Raw genomic sequence first — 17,078 nt, 5'->3', positions numbered from 1 at the left:
AAATCAGACAATTAAATATTTAATGAGTAACCACTCTATGTAATGGCATGTGTGCCAGGTTTCACAAGAGTAATCCAAGATTCAGATGCTTACATGAGTTCCTTTCCCATAAACTGTTTTAGAATGCTTCAAATTTCTTTTAGGACATGATAGAGCATATGTAAAATAACAAAACTCTACAGAGGAAAATCATGCAAGCAAACAAGACATATTCTGAAGACAGTATCAGGTACTTTATTCTTTTTCTAAAATTACCAAGAAAAATTTTTGTAAAAAAAAAATAAACTATTCTAATGCTTCCATAAAGCACTTTGTACATATCCACATCACATCCAATTTGTGATGTCCTTTTTCGTGTGATAAGCTCAAGTCTACTTCCTCTTTGATGAGTGAAGAACCCAGTTTAGTAACACTTCCTTGGACTTAATCAACACAGAACTGAGAAAAGATCCCAAGTCCATCTAACAACTAATAAGATAGTTAAGGCTGTTCCCTTGGGTACACTTCAGAACAATTGAGGTTTGGGTCTAATAAACTGCAAACATTTTCAACGAACATTATATAGAAGTGATAATATAAGATATAAAGGTTCAAACCAAAACAATAGTTTTCCTGAATGTCAAAATAGAAAGCAATTTACCAGCAAATTGGACATTTGACACATCCATTCCACAAACATTTACTGACCATATTATGTACCAGTAGGCACTGAAGAAACACATGAGATACTGATAGTCCTGGAGGAACTGATAATCTAAAGAGGGAGATATTATAGAAAATCTACTATTATGACAATGAGACAAGTGTCAAAATAGAACTATAGACAAGTAATTATGGGAAAGAGAAAAAGGACATCCAAGAGAAAGGCTTCCAGGAATGAGTAACATTCAAAGTAAAGGACCACCAGGAGTTATTAAGTGAATAATGGAGAAATGGTAAATATTTAAATATGTTCAAAACTCTATCTTAAAAAGAAAACAAAAAAATAACCCCTAGATATATATCCATATGTAGCTGCTGCTCTCTCCCCACGTTAATTCTTGATAATTCTCTCTGCTCATTATCTCTGTTCTCTCATCTCCCTCTCTTTCGTATCCCACTATAATCTGCTTCTGACTATAACTACTCAAAAGCATTTCCTTACCGATATTCCTTATTATAGAACTATTTATTTGTCTGTGGCCAGGAGTCCTCAGGAGAATTTATAAATAACTCACTGTTAGGGGCCAAGATTCTTTACAAAATCTAGTAAGAGATATAGAATTTCCAGAAAAAAAAAAGTATACATAAATATAAAATATCATTTTAAGAGATTCATGGATTCCTTGAAGGCAACTAATGAACTCTTAAACAACAAATTAAAAAGCCTTGGTCTGAAAAAGCTATCAAAAGACTGGGGTCTTATCAACAGGACACACACAAGACAACAAGAACCAATCACAAGTGTTTAAAGAGGTATTCTACACTGCAACTAAAAGACATCAAATTTGTTAAAAATCCATGAATTCATAATACGAAAATAAGTATCTTTGGAGGATGCTTATAAAACACTCACTCTTCTGAAAACTGGTTAATAAAAATATCAAGCATTTATATTGCCTTTCCTATAGCAACTCTGCCATTGGGTAAACAGTTACTGAGAAAAAATTGCTTTATAAGAATTCCGCCTAACAAGTGAAATAATTAAAGAATAAGTCTAGGCAATCATCAATAGCCTCTATAGTCACAAAAAGAGAGACAATTACCTGATGAAAGTATGTAACACTGTCCAGAAAGTATTTTTTCAAAAAGGAAAAAAAATTAAGAAACTGAATTCAGTTGTCTAGACCTATTTGTAGGAAACACACAGGAACATAAGAACATGTTATTAAATGACACAGTGGGGATACAATCAGTAAAAAACAGACAAAAGGCCCAGATTCTTCAACAAATAAAATGTAAATGGGGAGAGTGGAGGAAGGAAACCCATAGATTTAAAAGAAAAATAAGAACAAAATCCAATGTGTGCACCTTTTTTGGATCCTAAATCAAACAAACCAACTGTAACAAATCATGTGCAAGAAGCAACTACATAAACTGAAAATTGACTGGATATTTAATAATATTAAGGCAAAATAGTCCATTTTTACATGGGTTAATAATAGTATGGCTATGGTTATCGAAAGAATCTTTATTTTTTAGAGCTACATCCTAACGACTACATGGACAAAATGATACGATGTCTGGGATTTGCTTCAAAATAAAACCGGGGGAGGGGGGGGGGGAGATGAAAAAGATGAGGGTATAAATAAAAAAAGATTGGCCATGAGTTGATAATTGGTGGGTACATGAGGTTCATTAAACTCTGCTCTTTACTATTATAAATGCTTGAGATACTCTAAAATAAACAGCTTATTTTTAAAGCCTTGGCTTGTAAGAAAGCAAAACTGAGATGCTTCCTTTCTCAAAGTGAAAAAAACAAAAAACAAATAACTCAATTAAAAATGGGCAGAGGACCTAAACAGACACTTTTCCCAAGATGACATACAAATGGACAACAGATACATGAAAAAATGCTCAACTTCACTAGCTATTAGGGAAATGCAAATCAAAACCACAAAGAGATACTACCTCACAACTGTTAGAATGGCTATCATCAACAAGATAAATAATAACAAGTTTTGGAGAGGATGTGGAGAAAGAGAAACCTTCATATACTGTTGGTGGGAACACAGATTGATGCAGCTGCTATGGAAGGCAGTGTGGAGGTTCCTCAAAAAATTAAGAATAGAATTACCATATGACTCAGCAATCCCTCTTCTAGGTATCTACCCAAAAAAATCTAAAAACATTTATCCATAAAGTTATACGTACCCCTATTTTCATTGCAACATTACTCTCGGTGGCCAAGACATGGAAACAACCAGTATCCTTCGATAGATAACTGGATAAATAAGATTCGGTATATATACACAATGGAATATTACTCGGCCGTAAGAAAACATGCAATACTGCTATTTGCGACAACATGGATGGATCCTGAGATTATCATGCTAAGCGAAATAAGTCAGGCAGAAAAAGTTGAAAACCATGATTTCACACATATGTGGGCTATAAAACTGAAAGCAACAAAGAAACAAAAACTCATAGACACAGACAACAGTTTAATGGCTACCACAGTGTAAGGAAAGAGGTGGCGGTGGTGGAAGAGGGTAAAGGCGATCAAATATATGGTGATGGAAGGAGAACTGACTCTGGGTGGTGAATACACAATGCAATATATAGATGATGTATTATAGAATTGTACACTTGAAACCTATATAATTTTACTTACTAACAACTACTCAATAAATTAAATAAATACATGAATACATGAATACATACATACATACATAGAATGGGAAATAATAAGCACCCTTCTGTCTCTCTTTCATAGATAGGCACTGTTTATGGGATCCTGGAAACATAAGATAGTCTATAATCACCAGTACCAGATGTTCCAGAGAACCCTGGAATCTCTATCCTGTAAAGCATGATTCAACAGAATCAAGAAGCTCCTCAACGACAGAGAGGTGGGAAAAAACAGCATGATCCAAACCTGAGTAATTAAACATCAGCATGATCCAAACCTGAGTAATTCCTAAAAATTATGATGATTTTATGTTTTAAATCCTGGAATTTCAAAAAAAAGAAGAATTTTAGCCAAGGAAATGTTTTGTGTGCAACTTCCAAGAGGGCTTCTTAAAAGAGAGGGTGAAGTTTCTTCCTCAACTCAAGAACCTGTTGCCTTAAACAAGACTGTGATGACTGAACTCTAGCAACTGGCTTGGAACACGATAAGGAATGTGATGCTGTAAAGTAGGAACTAACCAACCTACCTCCTACCTTCAGACTTCATTCTACACAAAAGAAAAATAAACTTCCGTCTTACTTAAGTTACTGTTTTATTTGGGGTTTCTTCTCTGTCATATACAGCCAAACCTGATCCTAAGTTACAAAAGAACTAAACATGAACACCTGAAAATAGTGATGTATCAGAAGTTACTTTCAAGCTTATTGTTGGAGGCAGTGATGTGATAGATATTATGATACATAAGACACAGGACCTGAAAAGAGATCAAAGAAAATAAACACTCGTCTTTAATATATTAACTCAATCTTCTGATGAGAAAATTGGTGTAAAAAAGTGCTAAACGTTAAAAAGCTTAAGGTACTGTGTTTCCCTGAAAATAAAACCTAGCCGGACCATCAGCTCTAATGCGTCTTTTGGAGCAAAAATTAATATAAGACCCGGTCATATATGATATATTACATGACATGACATGACATGACATGACATATAACATAGCATAATATAATACCGGGTCTTATATAAGATCGGATCTTATTTTCAGGGAAACACGGTAGGTTTCTGCATCACCTTCGGATAAAATCATAGGAAGCATTTAACATTCTAGCACATACAAATGGTAATACAGAGGGTGCCAAAAGAAAGCATACACATTTTAAGACAGGAAAAACTGTATTAAACTGTAATACTCAATATATATCAATACCAAAAGATGAATACAAGTCACGTTTGACTTCTGCAATTACTAGGGGTACTCAAAGTGTCCAGACACTTCCAATTATGCTGAACTACTGCTTAAGCATAGATAACATCTCTTAAAATGTGTACACGTTTTTTGGCACCCCCAATATTTCTTTCACTTTGCTTTCCTCTTCTAATAACAAGCAATAACTAGTAGGTACATAAATACATAGTCTTACACTAAAAACAGCTTACAATAAAAACACAGATACAATAAAGATCACCAATTGTTAACCCTTACATTAATAGGGGGTTAGAAAAGGAAATTTTTATTAACAACTCTACCTCCCTATCTGTAACTTCCCAACCTTCCAAAGAAAGCTGTCTGCGGGAAATTAAATTAATATAATTGAGTTTTGAACTTCCTAGCAATTAAATAAAGCTCTCCATCTAGTTAAACACAAAGCTCCAAGTTCTCTACCCAGTTCTCAATGTGTAACAGACTAAAAAATTTTAATAAGTGGCAATATTTTTTCTGGCCCTAAATTGCAAGAGGAATTCATTAATATAATGACAGTGAGCAACATATTATACAATGTGCTTGAAGTTGTTTTATAAAAACAATACAGATAACCCAATCTTGAATGATCATGAAGTTTTAAGAAATAACATAAGTCACAGATTTTTTAAAGTAATACTAACTAAAGTTAATCACTGCTAAATACTTAGGCCTCTGGTTCCCCAAGGGCAAACTTCATGTTTTATTCATCTTTAATGACTTTTACAACTAAGTACCAAATAAACATTTGCTGATTAAACCTGTCCACCAAATACTTTTTAAATATTATTTTAAGGTGTAGTTACTAACAGTATTATAAATTTTTACATAAGATATTTTCTTGAATCAATTCTATTCATTTAATCATTATTAAATTAAGTAGATCAATTTTCTTGACTCATATTTTAGTAAACAATTTTATGGTATGTTTCTACTGAATTAAATTTACTCGGTTCAGTTAATTCAATGTATTACATGCCCTTTCATCATTAGCTTCACCCTCTGTTGAAACCTAGTGCCAACAGTTATCTGATGAGGAGGAAGATGTACCAGCTACAGCTCTCAGACACATAAACGATAGGTCCTTTAATATTAACTGGAATATTTTTCTTTTAAGATAAATATTGATTATAGAAATAAAACTACTTGTATATATCAAGCTTCCTTTAATTTTAGCTTTTCAGGTTTATGTAATAATTATGCTTATAAGTAAAATGTATAGTTTAATAAAATACTTAACTATTTTTAAGACATTATAAAACAAAGTAATTTTTTTATATTTCAAAATGTAATACTACTAATATAATTAGAAAAGCACAGTCAGGGTAAACCAGCATAACTCCAAAGCAACCATTTTCCTAAACTAAGGAAAACTAACCAAACTAACACAAAAAAAAACTGAAGAATTTATAACTAATTTTGCAAAGAGATGAACTTCAATAGGCCATTTGACAGTTCATATTTTAAAGTCTTCAAAATAAGTGATGAAATTCATACACATAGCCAGTACATTCAACAACATCTGAAGTTTGGCAGTGCCTCAAGAAGTTAAACACTGAATTACCATGACCCCGCAATTCCACTTTTAGATGTGTACCCAAAAGAATTGAAAACAGGTGTTCACACAAGAACCTATACATGAAATGTTCACAGCAGCACTACTCCCAGTAGCCAAAAGGTGGAAACAATCCAAATGTCCATCAACTGCAGAACAGATAAACAAAATGTGGTATACTCATATAATGGATATTACTCAACCATAAAGAGGAATGAATTATGACATATACTATAATAGGGATGAACCTTGAAAATGTTATGCTAAACAAAAGGAGCCAGATACGAAAGGCCACATGTTGTATAATTTTATTAATACGAATTATTCAGTATAGGCAAATCCATAGAGACAGAAAGTAGACGAGCCAAGGGTTAGGGGAAGAAGGAAATGGGCAGTGACTGTTTAATGGGTACAATGCTTCTTTTGGGCTGATGAAAACGTCTGGATCTAGATAATGGTGATGGTTGTACAACATGGTAAATATACTGCACATTTTCAAATTGTTAAAATAGTGAATTTTATGTTATGTAAATTTTATAATTAAAAACATTAATCCAAAATTTGCAGTGCTAGTATAAATAAAATATTATGCCTATTTATTAAGGACATTACTTAATTCTTTACAGAGTATCATAATTTGAATGAAATATGAATTTACCTATATTTGAAATAATCATTTCATATCCTTAGGTAAAAAGTTTTATCAAAAGATCAAGTTGAAGTACACACAAAGAACATCTTCCCCAGTAACAAGGCCTTTACACAACCACAGATGTTCTTTCTAGTGTAACTTACAATAGCACACAAAAACAAAACAAAGTAGAAATATTGTTTTCCACCAAAGGAGAAGAGTTAATTATTTGAAAAAATATTTTAAATGTTTTCAAATGAAAACTATAGACTATGGAGCAATAATTAAAATGCGGCTAATATAGTATTAATGCTGTTAATATCAGAGTACCATGACATTAACACTAATTTAACATGATGGGACATCATATTTGAATAACTCTATGATCAAAATATGTATGAATGTAGATATTGTGGAGGCATTAAGGCTGACAGTTTGCTCTATTTTTCACATTTTTGTATTTTCACTTTAATTTTTGTAAAACAAAGGTTTTCAGAGTGATTTTCCCATGTCTTCATCTCATTATGGACTAAAAAGCTAAAAAGAATAGACCCATAAGGTAAAAGAAATTATTTCACTGTCACACACACACACTCACACATACACACACACACACACACACGCACACCTAAATGTAGATGTAGATATATGTATAGATATATAGATATAGATATGATTGCTATATACTAATAGTAGAAAAAAAATGTTATTTACTTCTAAATAATTCCATCAGACTGAATACTGTATTTGTCCCAATGGATTTTAGAAAATTCATTATCTATGCTACATAATCTAAGATGTGCCCTACCTTTGCGTAGGGGTTGTGGCATCATTAAGATCTGGATGAGCAGAAGGGATGTGACATCATGATAAAGAATTGGAACCTCAGGCTGTTCTTCATTTCCCAGCCTGAAAGAAAAATGCATAATCACTTTAAACAGGTATTATACATCCTTTCTTTCTAATTTATTTTATATTTCACATATATGTCTATGGAACAGAAATCAAACTTTCATAAGCAACTGAGAAATCTCAAAAGAAAAAGCCAGGGGCCATATTTTTAACCTAAACATATAATCTTTTAGACTCATATATTTCTTTGACTTTTCCTTACATGAAAAAATTACATAGAAATTGCGTTAAGTCTTACTAAAGTGAACAACTGGCATACATTAACTTGATTATGACTCTTTCTGATTTCTTACATAACAGAAATCAAATGAAGCATTAAATGGAATTTAAGGGAATTAATTTTACTACAAATGGGGTGACACTTGCATTCACAAACTTAGGACTCAAGAGTAAATGTTCACATTATAAAAAAGAACAGATATGGGGCAGCTGGATGGCTCAGTTGGTTAGAGCGCGAGCTCTGAACAACAGGGTTGCTGGTTCGATTCCCACATGGGCCAGGGAGCTGCGCCCTCCACAACTAAATTGAAGACAACAAGCTGCCGCTGGGTTTCTGGAGGGGCTGCTGGATGGCTCAGTTGGTTAGAGCACACAAACTCTCAACAACAAGGTTGCCGCTTCAATTCCCACATGGGATGGTGGGCTGCACCCCCTGCAACTAAAGACTGAATACGGTGACTGGACTTGAAGCTGAGCTGCACCCTCCACAGCTAGATTGAAGGACAGCGACTTGGAGCTAATGGGTTCTGGAAACACACTGTTCCCCAATAAAAATAAATAAATAAATAAATAAATAAATAAATAAATAAATAAATAAATAACTCCTTAGAAAAAAAGATGATTTTTAATTATCAAACTGCTGTATTAAATCTAACAGCTGATTAAAAGACTCATACTTGGGGCCGGCCCGGTGGCTCAGGCAGTTGGAGCTCCATACTCCTAACTCCGAAGGCTGCGAGTTTGATTCCCACATGGGTCAGTGGGTTCTCAACCACAAGGTTGCCAGTTCAATTCCTCGAATCCCGCAAGGGATGGTAGGCTGCACCCCCTGCAACTAGCAATGGCAACTAGACCAGGAGCTGAGCTGCGGCCTCCACAACTAAGACTCAAAGGACAACTTGAAGCTGAACAGCACCCTCCACAACTAAGATTGAAAGGACAACAACTTGACTTGGGGAAAAAAGAAAAAGTCCTGGAAGTACACACTGTTCCCCAATAAAGTCCTGTTCCCCTTCCCCAATAAAATCTTTAAAAAAAAAAAAAAAAAAAAAAGACTCATACTTAATTAAAAGGAACTTTATGGATCCATTTAAACTAGCCCAATCTCACCCCTAAGCAACGATCCACTTTACTGCACAAAAATTGAAAAGGCTTAAGAACTTCTTGCATCATAACCTAAAGACCAAAAAATATAGAGCTTTTAGGTATGGAAAAGCATTCCCAAATGTATAAATTAAATACAGTTTGTTAAATAGGGATATTATAAACAACTGCAAAGCTTAAACAGCTAACAGAATTTTAGATTCTCATTTACTTTATTACATTATATGTCAACATATATTTTTGTAATAGAAGTAATCTTTTTCAAAATTAGAAGTGGATTACTTTTTGCTACTATTACTTGGTTGCTTATTATTATTACTGTAGTGACCTGACCTTCAAATATTATTTAATATCAGTCTAAATCTCAACATGCATGAAAAGCTCTATACTTAAAATTATAGTCTCTATTATGATTATTCATACATATATCGTTAAAAATTTAGCAACCAGAGTCGGCCCAGTGGCTCAAGCGGTTAGAGCTCCATGCTCCTGACTCCGAAGGCTGCCGGTTCGATTCCCACATGGGCCAGTGGGCTATCAACCACAAGGTTGCCAGTTTAATTCCTCAAGTCCGGCAAGGAATGGTGGGCTCCACTCCCTGCAACTAAGATTGAACACGGCACCTTGAGCTGAGCTGCCTCCCGGATGGCTCAGTTGGTTGGAGTACGGGCTCTCAACCACAAGGTTGCCAGTTTGATTCCTCAAGTCCCTCCAAGGGATGGTGGGCAGTGCGCCCTGCAACTAAGATTGAACACGGCACCTTGAGCTGAGCTGCCGCTGAGCTCCCGGATGGCTCAGTTGGTTGGAGCGCATCCTCTCAACCACAAGGTTGCCGGTTCGACTTCCACAAGGGATGGTGGGCTGCGACCCTGCAACTAGCAACGGCAACTGGACCTGGAGCTGAGCTGCACCCTCCACAACTAAGACTGAAAGGACAACAACTTGACTTGGAAAATAGTCCTGGAAGTACACACTGTTCCCCAATAAAGTCCTGTAACCCTTCCCCAATAAAAAAATCTTTAAAAAAAAAAAAATTAGCAACCATTATATTAAATACAACTAAGAATGTATAATTAACAAAATGTTTCAAAACTAGAATGATACAAAGAAATGAATTAAAAGAATGAGAAATTTTGCTAGTTGAGGAAATTGTGTATTATAAAGATAACTCTTTTTCCCAGATTAATTTATGAGTTTAAAATAACTCCAATGAAATAATAAGGGAAAGGTTTAGAAATGATTCTAAAGATCATCTGGAAGTATAAACAGATGAGAACAGTAAAGAAAAATTGTGAGGTGGAGGGGAGAAATGAGTGGAACCTAATTCAACCAGATATATATATATATATATATATATATATATATATATCCTCAATAAGTAAAGCAGCATGGTACTGTCACAGAAAGAGGCTTGTAGTCAATAGAACAAAGGGGAAAATCCCTAACCAGGACCATAATATACAAACACTTATATATAATATATATTTTATATATATATATATATATATATATATATATATAAATGGGATATAAGATTGGTGAAAAAATATAGTTTACTTGAAAATAAATTTTAAATCTTCACCCAATACTACTAATGAAAATAAATTCCAAGTAGATTACATATATATTTTAAAATCTAGATACCTAAAAGAAAACTCTACAAAGATTATAGGTAGATATTACAAATCTAAGACAGGAAACACATGTAATAATGATTATAAGGTAAACATTATATCTAGTGGGATAAGCACTCTAAGTTTGAAAGTCAATGGAAAAAATAAGAAATATATGGTCTCATGCATTTGGCTACTTGAAAATTTAAAACTTTAATATGTCAAGAAAAGTAATTATAAAATTAAAAGGCAAACATATTTTGGAATAAGTTTCAACGAAATAAGGTTTAATATTTTAAGCCATAAAGAATCATTCAGAAAATTTTTTAAAAACAAATGCCAACAGAAAAATAGACAAGATATCCTAAATATATAATTTGCAAAAAGTGTACACAAATAGCTAATAAATATGAAATATTTATATGAAGTTTTCACCAGAAATTAATTTGTTATTTTGGAATCCCAACTAATATCTATTAAATTAGTCCTCAAAAATGTTTTTTGAGTGATAATACTCAAGACTGACAGAAATGAGGACATTCTCACATTGCCAGTGAAAGTTTATATAGGTACAATCTTTCCGAAAACTAGTGTCACACTGTGTAACACAGTGCCTGACACTCAGGGAATATTTATCAAATAAATAACTGAAAATCTAAAATATTTATATGTTTCATGGTATTCATAGTTCTAGGATTATATCTCACACGTCAAGAACTGCTTAACACATCATCTGATATTTTGGTAGAAAAGGAGAAAATTTAAATGATTAATAACAGAAATGAATAAATTAGGGACATCATTTAAGAATTTTTAATGATGTGGAAATTTCGTTGTTATGTGTTCATTTTAAATGCAGATTCTAAAACTGACATAGTATGAATCAAACAGTATTTAAAAACTCACAATATCTATATAAAGAAAAAAAGAGACTTAAAAATATATCTCAGAATGTTAACAGGAATACAGGAATTCCTGGAAAATATGATTAATTTTTCCTCTCATATTTGCTCTCATTTTTATGGTTCATGAGTCCATTATTATAGTAAACTATATATAACAAATAGATTATTACATTTCAGATTATTTTATTTTCTTCTTCAACATTTTTGTATGTTCTAAACATTGTACAATAAATATAACTTTTTATAATCAGAAAAAATTACAAAAACAGTAACCTGGAGTTTGTTGGCTACTTAGATAAAAACAATCATTCTGATGACATAGAACTAGATCTTTCCTGGCACATAGTAGGCACATAATTAAAATGAATGAATGAATGAGTGGATACACCCACTGTAGAAAAGAGAACCACAGATTTTGACAGTAGTGTTTAATACCATCATTGTGATAACTATCCTTCAAATGCTTAATATTTTAAAATACATAATTGTTTCTATCTCCTTAAGTTTTTAGATAATTTTAAAATCTACATTATAAAAACTGTGTTATTTTAAAATACATAATTGTTTCTATCTCCTTAAGTTTTTAGATAATTTTAAAATCTACATTATAAAAACTGTTTATTACTATTATCTCTATGGATAATAAGAGGAAATGGGTGAGTTATAGTTAATCGGCCTAATTTTCCAATTATATTTCTAAACCATATAATTATCAACACAATGAAATTAAAAGGAAATCAAGAAATAATTTCCATGAGGATTATAGGAAAAAGCATATATGAGAAATCTATATCATTCTATATAGAATTTTATGTTGAAAAGTATTAAAAGAAAGTAAAAAAAGATTCTTCAATTTTTAAAAATCTATTATACAGATATGAAACACAGATAACATCATAATCAACTGTAGTACTATAAGCTAGTGAACTAATGAGCCATACAAATGAGTGTAAATTCGGGGGGGAAAATAATCAACCAGATTTTCTGGAAATTCCTCAGATCTCTTAGTACTAGGAAAGGAAGCATAGATAACAAGTAGTTAAGAACTTAGGCGCTGAAATCTGAAAGATATGGATTCAAATGACAGTTCTATTCCTTAACATCAGTGTGCCCTCATAGAACATGTTAACTTTTCTAAGCCTCAAGTTTCTCATATGTAAAAATTGGGATAAAAATGATACCTAGTATATACAATTACGGTGATGATTAAATGAAATTATATACTCAAAGCACAAAAATACCTAGCATGAAGCAAGCACTGGATAAACGTTCACAGCATTTACTAATATTCTAATGGGTATTAAATCTTAGAACTTGAAAAGAGCACAACCCAGCAATCAGTATTATGGAAAGCATAGTACCTACGCCTGCTCTTTAAAGTGTTACTTCATCAATACTACACTTAAGAAACCTTTTGGTGGGTGGCCTGTTAGCTCAGTTGGTTTGAGCCAAGTGCTCTTAACAACAAGGTTGCCAGTTTGATCCCCCCATGGACCAGTGTGAGCTGCGCCCTCCACAACTAGATTGAAACAACTACTTGACTTGGAGCTGATGGGTCCTGGAAAAACACACTTAAAATAAATAAAAGTTAAAAAAAAGAATTTGAAAAAGAAAAAAACCTTTTGTTTGCTGAACATCTTTAGACTTAGAGAGTTAGGCATTCTAATACTTTATTTGCATATCATTCTTGTCGTTCAGTACATAAGTCTAGCTAGGAAAAAAAATTACTAGCTAATATCAACAAAAGGGATTTTCCTGAGCCATACCATGCAAAATACTCATTGCTTGCTCATTTTTGTAATAAATACAAAAGAACACATAAACAAACAATTTTTTGAGAAGTAGCAGAATATATTCATAGCCTCAAAGTATCCCCCCACAAGATATTTACTCATTACAAAGGATAAAACAGTAGAAAAACCTAGCAGCTACCACATTAACCAAATGATGTGAGTTATTATCAATAACAAGGCAAATCAATACCATATGCTTCCTGGTATAATGCACTAAAAAGAACACTGGTATTTTTGCCAAAAGTTTATAACCTGAATCTAAACACAGGGAGGTATCAGGCAAAAATAAATTGAGGGAATTCTACAAAAAAAAAATGGCCTGAGTTCTTAAAAAAAAGTCAGTGTCATGAAATACAAAAAATGATCAGAAATGACTTCAGATTAAAGAAAATTAAAGAGACATGATAACTAAACAAAAGCATGATCTTGAATTTTCTTTACATTTCCCAGGATGTTACTGAAATAGCTGGCAAAATCTGAATAGGTTCTGTATGAGGTAGCAGTCAATATTAATTGTTTCTTGTATAAACAGCCAATTAACAGCAGCACTTACTATAAAGACTATGCTTCCTCCACTGCTTCTCAGTGCAATCTACGCTACAAATCCAGTATCTATTCCATCAGAAGGTTTGGTTTTTTTTAATTACTATTTTATGGCACCTAATGAAATACTGGATTTAGGCATCAATCATCAGGGACTGCAAAAATCATTAGGTGAAAGGCTGGTGGGGAACTTAACAAAGGAGGGATCAGACTTAGGTTACCTGAACCCACTGATCAATTAATTCTACCATAAAAGGAGGGACAACCAGCCATCATGTGCCTCCATTTGAATGTTTTATCTGCATAAAAACCAATGGGATGCTTTAAAATATTTTCTCACCTGGTAGGAATTCTTATGCAATTTTTACAGAAAGTATAATGGTAAGTTGTTTTCCACTTTTATTATATATTTCTGCATTTCATAAGGAAAATTCACATAATCATAAAGAATTTCAATCTTATTTTTACACTTAACCATTTCTCAAAAACAGTTTTAACTGACTTCAATCTTTCACTAATACTTACTGTGAATTCATCTCTTCTACTAACTGCGTAAGCTTGCTCCAGGGATTATACTCAGAATCAATGCTGTAAAGCCGCATGTGCAAGGCTAATACAAGGAACAGCTGATCTAAACAAATGAAGAAAAAGGAATTAGAAAGTTTACAAAATCCTTCCAGAACAAAATTCCAACAAAGTTTCTAGCTTCATAAGGAAATGTTTCCTATCCTTATAATTCACTAAGTTTAAGTGTCAACTACTTCATGCTCTCTTTTAAGGTAAACTCTGAAATACATTTAAATAATTGCTGCTAGAATGTTCACTGTCCCTCATGCTGAATCTTAATACAGGAATGATTCGTTTTCCTCATCCATCAAAGACCAACTTTTCCTTGGCCTTTTGCCAAGGAATTGCAGTCTCCTCCTAACCAAAATCTACTATTATTTTCAATATCCTACCCTGAGTAATACGGACAAGAACATCCATATAAATCACCGCTAGGTAAAGCTCTTTCTTTACCTAATATTTTCCCTTAAATCCTATTTAGATTGAATTGTGCCTTCATAATCTTTTGATTCAACATGAAGAAAAAAAATAACTGAAATAAGAATATTATTTAGGACTAATCCAGCTGTTTTCATTTCTTCTACCTAAACCGTAATAATAATCTACCAGTCTTCTGCTCATGACATTTATAAAAAAATTATTTATTTAAAAATTTTTAATTATCCAGGAAAAAAATCCTAAATTTTGTTTTTGTATCACATGTCCTTTTTTGGTATTAATAACAAGGACAGCATTAAACCATTCTACAACAAATACTCAAAAATATTTGTGAATCAAAAGTCATTTTCCAGAAAGCTAGGCAATACTTGACATATGATTGAAATTAATTCTTAAAACAAGAAAAAGTTAGCCAATGACAAATATTGTTGTCATTTATTCTCTAAATTAAAATAATCAAAAATAAAGATTTTGTTTCTCTGAGCAACTGCCTTAGAAATCAACCATATTTTAGATAAATTTAAGATCCATCAATATGATTCTTATATGGGGTGGAGGAGGAGAAGGAGAAGAAGAAGAAGAAAGAGGAGGAGGAGGGGTGGTGGTGATGGTGGTGGTGGGGGTGGCTGCAGCTTTGGGAAACTACTGTAAGACATATGAGAGCTATAAGATGAACAAAATAAATGTTCCACTTTGTGGAGCAGGGCAGAGGAAATGGGAGGTGGGGGGGAGGGCTAAAACCTAACACTGTCCATACATTTAAATTTCAATCTGATCTCTCTACAACAAACAGAAGAATCTAAATGTCTTACCCTCCCCTTCACCTCCTGTCTATAAGCCAATATATAATCTAAATCCTCTCTTAAAATATCTTCATCCTATTAATGGCTAACACTAGGTGTGTATTTATTATTTATTATGTGCCAAGCACTACTTAATCACTTCATATAGATTATCTTGATTTATTTTCACAAAAATTATACCAGTTAGGTAATACTGTTATCCCCAATTTTGAGACATGTAAGTTTCCCAAATTTCCAGTTTTTCCAGTAACCTGGTTCCATTGATAACTCTAAGAATAAGGGACATTTTTGGCAAAGAAATAACATGATGAAAGATATATTGGTCATTTTCATTTCATTTCAATTATACATAAGATTGTTTTTACCAAGTGTATAATTTATAATTTTAAAGAGTTTAAAAGTAAAAGTGTTAATAAACTAAATTCCTCTAGCATAAAAATATTAAGATTAACTCAAGTTGCAAAGTAGGAACTTAATTCATTCTTTTTATATGGGTGTTCACTGAATCTAATAGCTCTTTTTAATATATCCTTTCAAATGAAAGTCAATTATCTTAAATTTTATCTGATTTAATAAAAAACATGAAGTTTCGGTTTTACTAAACTGTTTTGCATTAAAACAATGGCTAGCATAGAAATAATGTTGCAATCTGCCTATTTTCTTACCCTCTATGATAATTAAAGAAATACAAATGTTAGAAGGAAACTTATTCATCTTATATTCCCTCATTCTACAGATGAGGAAATAGGCCCAGAGGAAGGAATTACCTTCCTCTGGTCACCCTTTTATTGGAAAAACTACTAATAGAATTCAAGATTTGCTACTTCCTAGTTATTTCTACCACTCCACATCTCCTTGGGATTTTTATGATTTTTAAAAAAGTACAAAATTCCTTTTTTAATACACACACACCCCTTTTCATTCCTATGAAAAATTGAGATTGCAACCCTGAGGTATCTTCTGAAGCTATTAATTCAATATATAACAAGAGTCTTTGGTATTGGCTTTAACGAGAAGTAAATAATAATAACCTATCTAATGAGGTATATCTACCTTTCAAAAACAATACTGGAAATTGCAGATAATTTCAGCAGCAAACAGAGAATTGGCCATATAACAATCAATACTTTGAATTATGTTTATACAATTCACTGTGTGTTTTCAAATTTAGTCTGAGACCTATCAGTAAAAATGAACTCTAACGTTCATTTTGCAGTAAAAATTTCTCTTATACTAAACAAATATTGACAATAATAGACATAGGACAAGGAAAACCTACAATCATAATCAAAAAGTTAAAAACTAAAAATAATGGGGAAATGTTATTAAACACCAACTGTGTGCATGATATTTTAAAAGTTGAAAAATAATTATATCAAGAAAGCATATTATTAAAAAGAATAGATAACTCCTTTTCTGGAACGATA

General features: G+C 32.5%; 1 protein-coding gene across 4 annotated transcripts in view; it reads right to left on the bottom strand.

Moving 5' to 3' along the window:
* Positions 1 to 17,078, bottom strand: part of UBR3 (ubiquitin protein ligase E3 component n-recognin 3) — a 172,091-nt gene that overhangs the window by 27,708 nt on the left and 127,305 nt on the right. For all 4 annotated transcript variants that reach the window (XM_019727399.3, XM_019727402.3, XM_019727403.3 and 1 more), the window contains 2 exons: positions 14,369 to 14,474; positions 7,563 to 7,663 (listed from right to left, as the gene is read on the bottom strand). In XM_019727399.3, coding sequence (XP_019582958.2) covers positions 7,563 to 7,663; positions 14,369 to 14,474 — 207 coding nt within the window. The remainder of the gene's footprint in view (positions 1 to 7,562; positions 7,664 to 14,368; positions 14,475 to 17,078) is intronic.

The sequence above is a fragment of the Rhinolophus sinicus genome, chromosome 17, assembly GCF_057876585.1.
Source record: "Rhinolophus sinicus isolate RSI-liver-muscle chromosome 17, RSI-T2T, whole genome shotgun sequence".
NCBI lineage: Eukaryota > Metazoa > Chordata > Mammalia > Chiroptera > Rhinolophidae > Rhinolophus > Rhinolophus sinicus.
The sequence above is the reverse complement of the archived record's forward strand: the minus strand, read 5'-3'. Positions and strand labels throughout refer to the sequence as shown.